Source organism: Oncorhynchus mykiss, chromosome 10 (assembly GCF_013265735.2).
Source record: "Oncorhynchus mykiss isolate Arlee chromosome 10, USDA_OmykA_1.1, whole genome shotgun sequence".
In the NCBI taxonomy this organism is placed as follows: domain Eukaryota; kingdom Metazoa; phylum Chordata; class Actinopteri; order Salmoniformes; family Salmonidae; genus Oncorhynchus; species Oncorhynchus mykiss.
In genome coordinates, this window is record NC_048574.1 from 9956467 (window position 1) to 9970557 (window position 14091).

At 45.0% G+C, this 14091-nt stretch overlaps 1 protein-coding gene across 4 annotated transcripts; it reads right to left on the reverse strand.

Annotated features, from left to right (window-relative positions):
* Nucleotides 1-2210: 2210 nt before the first annotated feature.
* Nucleotides 2211-10466, reverse strand: LOC110533312 (beta-2 adrenergic receptor-like). 4 transcript variants are annotated; one of them, XR_002474944.2, is made up of 4 exons: nucleotides 10284-10466; nucleotides 9048-10070; nucleotides 6912-7045; nucleotides 2211-4902 (listed from the first exon to the last, which is right to left on the reverse strand). XR_002474944.2 is itself a non-coding variant. In XM_021617404.2 (3 exons), the coding sequence occupies exons 2-3, from the start codon at nucleotides 10058-10060 to the stop codon at nucleotides 6979-6981; spliced, it is 1080 nt and encodes a 359-aa protein (XP_021473079.1). In that variant the 5' UTR covers nucleotides 10061-10070; nucleotides 10284-10466; the 3' UTR covers nucleotides 6423-6978. The 4 variants fall into 4 exon arrangements, 3 of the variants coding, with proteins under 3 accessions (XP_021473079.1, XP_021473077.1, XP_021473078.1); XM_021617404.2 differs by lacking the exon at nucleotides 2211-4902 and having other exon boundaries at nucleotides 6423-7045; XM_021617402.2 differs by lacking the exon at nucleotides 2211-4902 and having other exon boundaries at nucleotides 6424-10070.
* Nucleotides 10467-14091: the final 3625 nt, after the last annotated feature.

Consider the following 14091-nt stretch of genomic DNA (forward strand, 5'->3'; position numbering starts at 1 on the left):
TCCATCTTTATAATATCAATTTAGCCGATGTGGTGTGAACCTGTTCTCCTGGGGAGACTGTCTATTTACACACTTCAGTCTGAACCTAGCCTGAGCCCAGGGTAACGTGATGCTGGAGACACCTGCTATTACCACCTTGTATCAACACCAGCCAACTCCCTGTCCTGGGAACCGCTCAGCTGTCGGGAATCACTCCCAGAGTAGAAATCACTCCAAGATGAAATAATTATACAGTAAAAGAATCCTCAGAGGACAATAAAGAAGTGACGAGAATATGAAGAGAAAATTAGTGTATCTTTGAAATTGTGACATTTCGAGGGATATCACTGGGACACACGTAATAGCTGTAATAGACTGTTTGATTATGAGTGTATTATTACTAGTGCTTCTATTCTAGTATTATTTAATGATGAATATGCCATTCAAGCCATATGTATCTCTCACCCTTAACGGTTGTCAAGCACAGCAAAACAGATATTAATTGCAAGGGTGTGTGAGTTCAGTTGGTGTCGTTTAACTGTCTCATTAGTCTTTGATAGTCTACAGGTGGCTTGGTGTCAGAAATGTTGCTTTGGCACCCAAAACACTGACAGGGCTATTGTATATTCTGCTAACTAACATTTACTAACATTGAGAACTATACATAGTACAGTAGATAGCTACTACAACTAATCTCATCTTTCTCAGCATAACTCATAACCTGGATATAAACAGCTGGGAAAAGAATCCAAGATGACCCACAGCACAGGAGGAAAAATAATGTAGTCAAACTGCCTAAAAGCAGAGAGTGCATAGCTACAGGCTGGGCAGCGAGTCCACTACCATCCCCTACAGCTGGCCGACAGCCATGTCAACAGATGGTGAACATTACTCTCCTCAAAGACCATGAGTCAGAGGATCTGATAAAACTTCATGATTCGCTCAGAGCAGAGAAATGCAAAACATTGGACTACAGTCATATTTCATCTGTGTGATCTGTCTGTCACTGGTCTCTATTGTGGCTACAGGTCTATGGCCCTGGCCAACAATCCTGCTGGTTAGTGTCCAGGCCTACAGGCTCTGGTTAAGCACTGGGCTTGGTGCTTTGATCTGGGTATTAGAGTGAGACAATCTGGCAGCAGGTGGGGTAGATTAGCTGGATTGGATCTATTTACTACATAGCAGACCAGGGAACTCCCAGAAAATATCTTCTCATTGTCCTGGGTTACCTGGGGTTACCTAGGGTTACTGGCTGATGCCCCACTGAGACTGATAAGAGGTTGACACACAAAAGTCAGCCAAAGTGTGTGTGTGTGTGTGTGTGTGTGTATGCACACTTTTCTCAGTATTTAAAAGACTGTCTAGTTTGCCAATAGACACAAATAGATTCATACAACTGCAAAAAAAAAATGATATATTACCATTGAAGAACAGTACATGATTTATTAAATACAAATACCATATCACATTAGTTCAACCTAAATGTACACATACACAATGACCACCGTAAAAAATAAATAAAACATCAATGCCAATACAGTAGATAATTTTGAACAACAAGGAATGGTGCTAGATTACTTACACCATACTGTGTGACTGACATGCAGCATGGGAAATGTATCACCTCCAGATTGTATTCTTGGTCAGTAGTACAGGTCTCTCCAGTTACCAGATAAAACACTTCTGTTTATGATAATATATACAATAATCATAACACTGGCTGGCAGCAGCAGACCCACACACTGATAAAGTGGAACAATGCAGAAAGAAGCCGTGGCTCTACAACAAGGGTCTTCAACCATTTCTTGCCCAGGGACCCCCTCCCAGGAAATAGGTGACCAATGGAACCCCCTCCCAGGAAATAGGCGACCAATGGAACCCCCTCCCAGGAAAACCGGCGACCCAGAGACCCCTCCTATGATTTATTTGGGCTGCAATTTCTGAGGCTGGTAACTCTAATGAATGTATCCCCTGCAGCAGAGGTACCTCTGGGTCTTCCTTTCCTGTGGCGGTCCTCACGAGAGCCAGTTTCATCATAGCGCTTGATGGTGCAAAACTGCAAAATGTTCCATATTGACTGACTTTCATTTCTTAAAGTAATGATGGGACTGTCATTTCTCCTTGCTTATTTGAGCTGTTCTTGCCATGATATGGACTTGGTCTTTTACCAAATAGGGCTATCTTCTGTATACCAACCCCAACCTTGTCACAACACAACTGATTGGCTCAAACGTATTAAGAAGGAAATAAATTCCACAAATTAACTTTGAAGAAGGCACACCTGTTAATTGAAATGCATTCCAGGTGACTACCTCATGAAGCTGGTTGAGAGAATGCCAAGAGTGTGCAAAGCTGTTAACAAGGCAAAGAGTGGTTACTTTGAAGCATTTCAAAGCATTATAAAATATATTTTCATTTTTTTTAAACTTTTTTGGTTACTACACGATTCCATGTGTTATTTCACAGTTTTGATGTCTTCACTATTATTCTACCATGTAGAAAACAGTAAAACTAAAGAAAAACTGTGTCCAAACTTTTGAATGGTACTGTACATTAGCAACAAAATATATCACATGTCTTATCATCAGGTGAAGTAAGAAGTAATCAACATTTTTAAATTAATACATTTGGTAGATAGTTTCATTATTTTGACCTTCCCACATTACAATTAGAAGAGGAAGTGTAAACTCTAGCCTATTAGTTAGAAAGGTAACTCCAAACACATTTTTTTTGCTAGGAGCAGCTGTTTAGCTGGTTAAACAAGGGTTAGCCATGTGATGGCAAAACATTTATCCAAGTCAAGAAAACTTAGCAGCAGCCAGCAACACTGGTTGTCTATTTATTCATCGTGTTATTATTTCCTGTTTTTTTATATCTGCAATGCTGGGAAGGTGTCAGTACGGAAGGTGTCAGTACGGAAGGTGTCAGTACGGAAGCATTTCATTGTTAGTCTACACCTGTCGTTTACGAAGCATATGACAAATACGTTTTTGATTTATTTGATTTGCAGGTGCTTGAGTGTAGTTGGCTCTAATGAATGTAATTCGCTCAATATTAGGAGTTAAGAAATACAATTACCATCATAAGAAACAAGATATTCTCCTATTTCTACTGTAGGTATGACATTCTAATTTTATTTATTCTGTTGTTGCTAACGACATTCATTAAAATATTTTTACAAATATATATATATAATTGTATATATATTTTGCAGACCCCCAGCAGCACCTCTGTGGGCCTCTAGGGGGCCGTGGACCCCCGGTTGAATACCCCTGCTCTATAAGGTAATAGCAAATACAGAATGTTTGAAATACATTACACTTGCAGAATTGATTCACATGACTAAAAGGGATGCAATTGAAACTGTACATCGTTTTACCATCATGGCAACAGCTACAGTGTGGAACCTGCAATGCCACATTCCCTGGAGCATTAGATTGGGACTCATATCAGGCCAGCAGAGATTGAGAAATGTAAACTCAGTTTCTTTGATCAGTGGTCAGAGGCAGTGAGTGTTATTGTCCAACATGGACACAGCTGTTTCCATTGCATCTTTCTCGTCTCCTTGTCAGAAGAGATGTGTGAACCCCTGTAGACGAACTCCACCAGTCAGTCCTTCTCATGCCTGCCTCAGTGCTTCCCAGTGCACAACAGCTGTGGGCATATGAAATGTCATGTTGTTCATGGAATCCAGGCGCAATGTCCTGTCCTGTAATGTAAGACACTGGCCTTAGCAACAGGACGTCTTTATAAAAGGGCTGGGGAGCAGCAGGGGTGAGAATAAGCGTTGGACTGGAAAATATGGTTATAAACAGTGTTGACGGATCCTCCTGCCTGCTCCAGTTAACAGCCTTACCAGAGGGGGGCAGTGTGCTCTCTCACTACACAGAACCAGGTCTTAGAACAGAACAGACACAAATGGGTTTAATCTCAGACCTAGCACGTCAGACATGAAAATAAATATTCAACTAAATAAAATTGACTGCTAATATTTCTAGCAAATATTATTTCTAATAAAAAATTTCCAGCTGTAAAATATTCTGCCTTTGTTAACTCTGAGAATGTACAGTAATTTCATTTGGCAAATGACAAGTTTTCAGTAGAATTAAATAATTTTGGTATGTAAATATCTAAGACCATGTCTCGTACTTTTGTAGCTACGTATCTCAAGTTATACACAATATATGCATGGTAACATTTTGCAATGCAAGGATAATACGTTATTCACATTTACAGTACGTACATCAAAAGTGTCCTTGTGTCCATAACAACGAGGGTGAGCGAGTGACACATACAGTACCTCGTGTTTTCCTATGAAATCAAACCTCCAAAGCACCATTGTCTGAGCAAACTCTTACCTAAGTACGTACTTACATACTTAATGCAGGCAAAACCAAGTATATGTAATTCTCCAAATCACGTAATAATGGATATGATGATTAATGAATATACTGGATATGTACATTGGTTGATGCCCTCATTGACCATGTCCCCGCTTGTAAATATCTGGGCATCTGGATGGACGAAAAAAGCTACCTTCCAAAAACCATGTTGACAAATTAGTTAAGAAATGAAGAATTAAAATGGAATAGGTCATGAATTCTACAGGAATAGAATTATGCCTTTCATTAGACAGGAGAAAACAAATCATTCAGTCAACATTCATACCGGTTATAGACGATGCAGATATTGTCCATATAAATGCAGCTGTCACTGTATTGAAGCTATTGGACACACTACGGTGTATTACGGGCATTAGGTTCAGCGCACATCACTGTATTCTGCATCAGAAAGTAGAAGTCTTGCACTCTTTTTGTTTATAAAGCCCTCTTGCACAAACGTCCGCCATACCTATCTTCATTGTTAACTTACAAGATACCAGACCCGGTCTCATGGATGGCTATCTCTGGGGATCCCTTCGATCTACAAAAAAAAAAAAATGTGATGAATTGGTGCCTCTAAAGCAATTCAAAAGGCTGGTTGAGGACCTTTGTACTGAAGAATGTGTTTGTTTTCCATGATTGTGTTCTGCTTTTCATGTATTGATGTGAATATTGATGTGTATATTGATGTGTATATTGATGTGTATATTGATGTGTATATTGATGTGTGTCCAGGGCTCATCTGTACAAGAGACCTTGGTCTCAGCATGACTCCCTGTCAAAATAAAAGGTTAACTAAATATTCAGACAGTTAGCACAAGCAGACAGACACCTACACACACATCACTAGCTATCTAAGTAGTTGTAAAGTAACAGGGTTTAGTACAGACCTATACATTCATTTGAAGCATTCTAAATATTTACAGTCAGTGCATGATGAGGCCATTTTAGAGTAACTTTTTTCACTTCGCTGGCTGACGTGAGGGTGCGATACAGTCTATGTTCTCTATAAGTTTCAATATATGGGGCAGCAGGGTAGCCTAGTGGCTGGACTAGTAACTGGAAGGTTGCAAGTTCAAACCCCCGAGCTGACAGGTACAAATCTGTGGTTCTACCCCTGAACAGGCAGTTAACCCACTGTTCCTAGGCCGTCATTGAAAGTAAGAATGTGTTCTTAACTGACTTGCCTAGTTAAATAAAGGGGAAAATAATTTTAAAATGTAAAAGTGGGTAGGTGGGTTCATTACAGACTGAATCACGTGTTTTAGAGTTTTTTTTCAGTAACACCTGGACAAAATCTGCAAAAACGTTGAGGACACTACCTACCTACTTACCTACCCATCTACCTACCCACCTACCCACCCACCTACCTACCTACCTACCCACCCACCTACCTACCTACCTACCCACCCACCTACCTACCTACCCACCCACCCACCTACCCACCTACCTACCTACCCACCCACCTATCCACCTACCTACCCACCTACCCACCTACCTACCTACCTACCTACCTACCTACCTACCTACCTACCTACCTACCTACCTACCTACCCACCCAACCACCTACCTTCCCTACCTACCCACCTACCTACCTACCCACCCAACCACCTACCTACCCACCTACCTACCTACCTAGAACATCTGCAAGTTCCAATCTTACATTTGATCATTCTTAGACAAGAATATGTGCAAATTCTGCAAAAGATATAGGGGAGAGTGGGTTAAGTTGAGACATTTTTTTTTTTATTTTTACATTCAGCATCACACCTCAAGAGAAATGTAGTATTCTTTCTAAAAAATATATATCTATATAGAGTTTTGAAAACATAGCTTGTCCAAAGAAGTGGATTCCTGGCTATGGGGTAAGTTGTAAATTGAGAATAGGGACAGAGTAAGTTAAGCCGCATTGGGGTAAGTGGGTGATGGTGTCCTGTGACAGTGGGTGTTGGTGTCCTGTGACAGTGGGTGATGGTGTCCTGTGACAGTGGGTGATGGTGTCCTGTGACAGTGGGTGATGGTGTCCTGTGACAGTGGGTGATGGTGTCCTGTGACAGTGGGTGATGGTGTCCTTTGACAGTGGGTGTTGGTGTCCTGTGACAGTGGGTGTTGGTGTCCTGTGACAGTGGGTGATGGTGTCCTGTGACCGTGGGTGATGGTGTCCTGTGACAGTGGGTGATAGTGCTGGTAGGTCAAAGTTTAATTCATGGAATGGGGGTGTACATTAAGATATAGATCTATCTTTTCAATATCACTCACCCTTCCATTTGTCGACAAGTTGTCTGGGAAAGGGAGGTTGTTTCGTAGGCAGTTCTCTACATTAAAGGCTACTAAGCCCATGAAACTGGTCTGTGAGATTCTTGATATGTTAATCAAGCTGAGACTCCATGTCATCAGATAAGACCTGGTGTGTCTCTGCTACTCTATCATAGCCTCTCTTTATCAAGCTGAGACTCCATGTCATCAGATAAGACCTGGTGTGTCTCTGCTACTCTATCAAAGCCTCTCTTTCACACAGATACATGTTAATAGTCTTTATTGTTAATGTACCTCTTCAGTGTCATTCAGTCTGTTTGTTCATCCCTTGCTGCTGTTCAAATGGACTTCATCCCTTCTCTCATTTCCTTGGCTGCTCTCCAGAGCCTGTTTTATGTTTGTATACACGGGGCATGATGATGTCTGCTCTGTAACAATGTTGAGTTCATATGTAAGACACACTGCAGAGATACTATGCATAAAACTGACCAAATGCAATCATCATTTGAATGGGGTATAGTGGCCATTGGCTCAATTTACCCCAAGGCAAACATTTAGTCTTTATTAGCCCCCACAGCTACAAGGATGCACTTTAATGCAGGTTTAGGACATCATATTGAAACGTATAGAGATCCCAACAGAGGTATAAAAGTCTTAAAACCTCGGTTTAGATAAAAGCATCATGAAACCTTTAAGACAATATATTTGACTTTGTGAAAATCATTTTTTTTTGGAACTAACTTTCTTTTTCTCTGTGGTTTCTTCCTTCACAGACTCCATGAAATGATGACCTCTTCCTAAATATCTGCTCACATGATTAATGTTGTGTATGGTTTCCTAGAAACGAAGGGTGGCTCAACTTCCCCCACTCTCCCTTACTGTAGTGGTTTATTTCCTTATATTTTCGCTATGTTAGTACATTGCGTATATCTATTACTACATTCTGTTTGTCTCCCAAATCAGACAGCTTGTCCAGGAATCTCTGTAAACACTGCAACTTCACAACAGCAAATAAATAAATAAATACAACCTCCCCAAAAATACAACTTGAAACACTAGAGCAACAGCGGAGAGCAGCACAACAACAACAACAACAACCGTTCCCACAGTCGCCATTAACAACTAATAACACAGAGAAGCAGCAAGGTAGAGTGTAAAAGCAAAACTTTACAGTCTAAATTTACTGGCTGGGTATTGGTGTCAGAATGACGTACAATGGTGGTCATACTACCCAGCATTAAGGTACTGCTGCTCTGACCTATACCGTGCTTGCAAGGGTTATTGAGGCTTGTCTGTCTGTGTGTCCTTACACACACCGTCTGAGGGGCGGCAGGACATGCGTATGTAACCACACTTATTAAATGGTGTTGTAGAGAAGGTGAAGGTTGAGGTATTGAAGGTGGTGGCTGGAGGGAGTGGGACAGAGCAGCGTGAGAAGTTTGTTTAAATGTTTTTTGGTGCGGTGCAGCTGGTAATAGTGCCTGCCTGTGATGATATGCACCTGCCGTCACTCGTCAGAGAGTTGGATTTGTGGGCCGTGGCCGAGGGAGCGTTCAGAATCCCACAGACAGACAGAAGCCCCTGGGAGAGACCCAGATCAATGTGGAATGTGTTACAGACAGAGGGCTGGCTACAGGCACAAGTGGGAGGGACATATATTACTGTAGAACCCTAATTTGATCTCTTAATTCTCTGGACCTTTCCTACCCTGGCCTTTCCATGTCAGCCATGCCAGCAAAGAACAGCCAGTTCAACTGACAGACAACATTATTCATTTTCATACAAACAGATTATAATGATTTGTTCTTGAAGCTCTTTGAGATGGAGATCAATCAAAAACAATGCTAATGAGGTAGATTTTTTTTGTTTGTTGGTGCAACCAAACTGGAGACATGAACTTAGTACCTGAACCCTGGTGTTGAAATACACACAGACACAAGCACTAGAGTACATGACATGTGCACATACTCATGTCTACAAACCACACGTACACATGATCACATCCACAAACAATACTTCCTTAGTCTTTTTCAGACTGTTCAACATTAAGATGAAACACATAACAAACACTTAATAACCTACACATTACTAGAATAATATTCTTATAGTAACACATTTAAGTATGGAAATAGATTCACATGTCTTTTCCTATCCCATGTCTGCTCACCAGGTCTGACTAAACGAGAAAGACAAGTCTACTGGTAACAACCTGCGATTCAGACAATGGAGGCAAGTGAAGGTTTATTGCAATTCCTGTTTGTGTTGGGGACACTAGACCGAGAGCCTGTACTCAGCTCCATGGTCCCAGTATCATGTATAGAACAGCCTGGCTTATCCTTAGGGCTAACCTGCAAACTGTGTCCTCTGTATATGTATTCATTAGTGGGGAAAGCAGTCCCTCTTAGGCACAGAATCTCCTGGAAGGCGTACCTGAACTCAGGACTCCTGCAGTATATGAGGGGGTTGAATGCTGAGTTGGCGTATCCTATCCAGTTCAATATCCTGAATGGCATTTTAATGTTGTCCACCTTCCAGATGGTCACGGCCACGTTGAGCACGAAGAATGGCAGCCAGCAGAGAGTAAAGGTTCCCATGATGATCCCCAACGTCTTCAGGGCTTTGTGTTCCTTCAGACAGAACTTTGGCCTCTTCCCGTTCCCCCCTCCTCCTCCCCCACCATCCTGCCCCTTGTTGTTGTTGATAATCTGGGCGTGGAACCGTCCCTCGCTGCCACGTATCTTCTGCAGCTGCTTCCTGGCCTCCTGGAATACGCGTCCGTAGACGAAGGCCATGACCGCCAGTGGGATGTAGAAGGAGACGACAGAGGAGGCAACGGCGTAGGCTGCGTTGGTGTTGAAGTCACAGCAGTGGGCGTTCTCCAGGCAGCTGAGCGCCTCGGGCTCGTCAGACACCCACCATTTCATGTGGATTGGCAGGAAGGAGATTAGGGCGGCCACGCCCCACACCGTCACAACCACCACGCACGCCTTGTGCTTGGTCAGCAGGGACGGGTATCGCAGCGGCGATGTGATGGCCAGATAACGGTCCAGCGCGATCACACACAGCGTCTCGATGCTGGCCGTCACACACAAGACGTCTGCCGCCGTCCAGAACTCGCACAGGAAGCTGCCAAAGTGCCAGGTATTGAGGAGGATGTAGCAGGCACCGAAGGGCACCACCAGCAGGCCCATGACCAGATCAGCACAGGCCAGAGACGTGATGAACATGTTGGTGACCGTCTGCAGCCGCTGGAAGCGCACGATGGCAGTGATGACCAGCACGTTGCCAAAGACGATGCCCAAAACCAGCAGGGCCATGATGATGCCCAGCAGCACTGCCTCGGCCTCGCTGTACTCCGAGTAAGACCAGTGGTGAGACGACAAGTTCATCTCCACTGGTAGGTCCGATAGGTTGAACAAGGCAGACGTGCTCACATTCTCCATGATCTATGGGCTGCTTGAAGAGATTAGATAGGAAGAAACTTATTGTTGAAGACACCCATAAAACAAAGAATAAACCATTTAGGTTTATAAGCTAGTGTAAATGTAACGTGTATAAAGTCAAGGTAGGAAGCATGAGTGAGGATTGATCAATTCTGAGTAATTTCATCCAAGATTTCTTAGAGGCAGTTTAATTGAATACTTAATCTTGAAGTAGTTTACCAACCTCCAAATGTTCTCCTGGTCTCCCATAAATCTAAAAGTATTCCTTTTTTGGATAAAAATACGTTGTAGCTCCAATTAGGTGTTTATACTTCATTAGAAATGTTCTCCCTTCCTCTTTTGCCGTGTCACACACATTAACAGTCCCACTTGCTCTGTGTTCTAACACCACACTCTGTCACTGTTGAATGTTGTTCCCGACCTAGTCAGTGCTCTTATAGCAGGCAAGAATGACATCACACTCTGGCAGCAGCCAATCAGCAGGCAGGCAGACCACAGGAGAAGTGAATAACAGTTCCTTTTAAAACACAGTCATGTTTTTCCACAGAATCAAGTCAAATTAACATTATGTAACTTTGTTTTTATCTGTAATATTTGTAAAGGAAAAAAAAAAAAAAAAATGTAATCAGATAAATCAAAGAAACTGCTGTTGTGATCGTGATACAAGCTGTACGTCATTAAATTAACCATGCTAGATTATTCTTTTGTTTCAAAAAAATCTAAAAATCTACCTTCACTCTTGGCAACAACACACTGGACAAGGTGATTAGAAATTAAGTAATTGAACTTTCACTCCAAATTCTGCTTCCTGGCCTTTGTTTTGAAAATGCTTTGAAAAGGAAAGGGTTGTTCACCTAGCAACATAATAGTACTGCAGCTAACTCTGCTGGAGACAAACACAACAAACAGAGCAACGTATATGGACAACCTACAGTTACATACTGTTCTATAGGGTTGTCATGCAGAGCATAATTATGTCATGTGATGTCATTAGAATTCTTTCACACTTCCTGACCTAAATCTCAACCATATTCCAACTGAAAACAGAGACATAAGGTATAGTCCATTGGACATGGGTATAGTAGATTCTCTGTGGTCGTCTGTGTCTCAGTTGGTGGAACACTTGCACTGCCAAGATTGTGGGTTTGATTCCCGCTGGGACAACCCATATGAAAACGTACGCACGCGCTGCTGTCAGTCAATTTGGATAAAAGCGTCTACTAAATGGCATATATTATATTATCATTAATTGACTGCATGGCTAGCTCCACCACATAGATCTAGTTTTATGTAGAAACACACTTAAAAAACAAATTAACACAGTAGCATATTTGTGTTTTACATACCCTACCCCCCAAAAATAGTTGTTTGATTTGCATTGTGTCTCAGGACATACAGTACAGTACTGTGACCGTGGAGAGAGAAGAGCTGTGACCGGGGAGAGAGAAGAGCTGTGACCGTGGAGAGAGAAGAGCTGTGACCGTGGAGAGAGAAGAGCTGTGACCGGGGAGAGAGAAGAGCTGTGACCGTGGAGAGAGAAGAGCTGTGACCGGGGAGAGAGAAGAGCTGTGACCGTTGAGAGAGAAGAGCTGTGACCGTGGAGAGAGAAGAGCTGTGACCGTGGAGAGAGAAGAGCTGTGACCGGGGAGAGAGAAGAGCTGTGACCGTGGAGAGAGAAGAGCTGTGACCGTGGAGAGAGAAGAGCTGTGACCGGGGAGAGAGAAGAGCTGTGACCGGGGAGAGAGAAGAGCTGTGACCGTGGAGAGAGAAGAGCTGTGACCGGGGAGAGAGAAGAGCTGTGACCGTGGAGAGAGAAGAGCTGTGACCGTGGAGAGAGAAGAGCTGTGACCGGGGAGAGAGAAGAGCTGTGACCGTGGAGAGAGAAGAGCTGTGACCGTGGAGAGAGAAGAGCTGTGACCGTGGAGAGAGAAGAGCTGTGACCGGGGAGAGAGAAGAGCTGTGACCGTGGAGAGAGAAGAGCTGTGACCGGGGAGAGAGAAGAGCTGTGACCGTTGAGAGAGAAGAGCTGTGACCGGGGGGGGGGAGAAGAGCTGTGACCGTGGAGAGAGAAGAGCTGTGACCGGGGAGAGAGAAGAGCTGTGACCGGGGAGAGAGAAGAGCTGTGACCGTGGAGAGAGAAGAGCTGTGACCGTTGAGAGAGAAGAGCTGTGACCGTGGAGAGAGAAGAGCTGTGACCGTGGAGAGAGAAGAGCTGTGACCAGGGAGAGAGAAGAGCTGTGACCGTTGAGAGAGAAGAGCTGTGACCGTGGAGAGAGAAGAGCTGTGACCGTGGAGAGAGAAGAGCTGTGACCAGGGAGAGAGAAGAGCTGTGACCGGAGGGGGAGAAGAGCTGTGACCGTGGAGAGAGAAGAGCTGTGACCGTGGAGAGAGAAGAGCTGTGACCGGGGAGAGAGAAGAGCTGTGACCGGGGAGAGAGAAGAGCTGTGACCGGGGGGGGGGAGAAGAGCTGTGACCGTTGAGAGAGAAGAGCTGTGACCGGGGAGAGAGAAGAGCTGTGACCGGAGGGGGAGAAGAGCTGTGACTGGGGAGAGAGAAGAGCTGTGACCGGAGGGGGAGAAGAGCTGTGACTGGGGAGAGAGAAGAGCTGTGACCGGAGGGGGAGAAGAGCTGTGACTGGGGAGAGAGAAGAGCTGTGACCGGAGGGGGAGAAGAGCTGTGACCGTTGAGAGAGAAGAGCTGTGACCGTTGAGAGAGAAGAGCTGTGACCGTGGAGAGAGAAGAGCTGTGACCGTGGAGAGAGAAGAGCTGTGACCGTTGAGAGAGAAGAGCTGTGACCGTGGAGAGAGAAGAGCTGTGACCGTGGAGAGAGAAGAGCTGTGACCGGGGAGAGAGAAGAGCTGTGACCGTTGAGAGAGAAGAGCTGTGACCGTGGAGAGAGAAGAGCTGTGACCGGGGAGAGAGAAGAGCTGTGACCGTGGAGAGAGAAGAGCTGTGACCGTTGAGAGAGAAGAGCTGTGACCGGGGGGGGGAGAAGAGCTGTGACCGTGGAGAGAGAAGAGCTGTGACCGGGGAGAGAGAAGAGCTGTGACCGTGGAGAGAGAAGAGCTGTGACCGTTGAGAGAGAAGAGCTGTGACCGTTGAGAGAGAAGAGCTGTGACCGTGGAGAGAGAAGAGCTGTGACCGTGGAGAGAGAAGAGCTGTGACCGTGGAGAGAGAAGAGCTGTGACCGGGGAGAGAGAAGAGCTGTGACCGTGGAGAGAGAAGAGCTGTGACCGGGGAGAGAGAAGAGCTGTGACCGGGGAGAGAGAAGAGCTGTGACCGGGGAGAGAGAAGAGCTGTGACCGTGGAGAGAGAAGAGCTGTGACCGGGGAGAGAGAAGAGCTGTGACCGTGGAGAGAAAAGAGCTGTGACCGGGGAGAGAGAAGAGCTGTGACCGGAGAGAGAGAAGAGATGTGACCGGGGAGAGAGAAGAGCTGTGACCGTGGAGAGAGAAGAGCTGTGACCGTGGAGAGAGAAGAGCTGTGACCAGGGAGAGAGAAGAGCTGTGACCGGAGGGGGAGAAGAGCTGTGACCGTGGAGAGAGAAGAGCTGTGACCGTGGAGAGAGAAGAGCTGTGACCGGGGAGAGAGAAGAGCTGTGACCGGGGAGAGAGAAGAGCTGTGACCGGGAGAGAGAAGAGCTGTGACTGGGGAGAGAGAAGAGCTGTGACCGTGGAGAGAGAAGAGCTGTTAGACCGAGAAGAGAGAGAAGAGCTGTGACAGTGGAGAGAGAAGAGCTGTGACCGGGGAGAGAGAAGAGCTGTGACCGTGGAGAGAGAAGAGCTGTGACTGGGGAGAGAGAAGAGCTGTGACCGTGGAGAGAGAAGAGCTGTGACCGTGGAGAGAGAAGAGCTGTGACCGTGGAGAGAGAAGAGCTGTGACCGGGGAGAGAGAAGAGCTGTGACCGTGGAGAGAGAAGAGCTGTGACCGGGGAGAGAGAAGAGCTGTGACCGTGGAGAGAGAAGAGCTGTGACCGGGGAGAGAGAAGAGCTGTGACCGGGGAGAGAGAAGAGCTGTGACTGGGGAGAGAGA

What these genes read in the sequence shown, in the direction of transcription:
- LOC110533312 (XM_021617402.2), bottom strand. Translation starts at nt 10,060, where the DNA reads ATGGAGAATGTGAGCACGTCTGCCTTGTTCAACCTATCGGACCTACCA.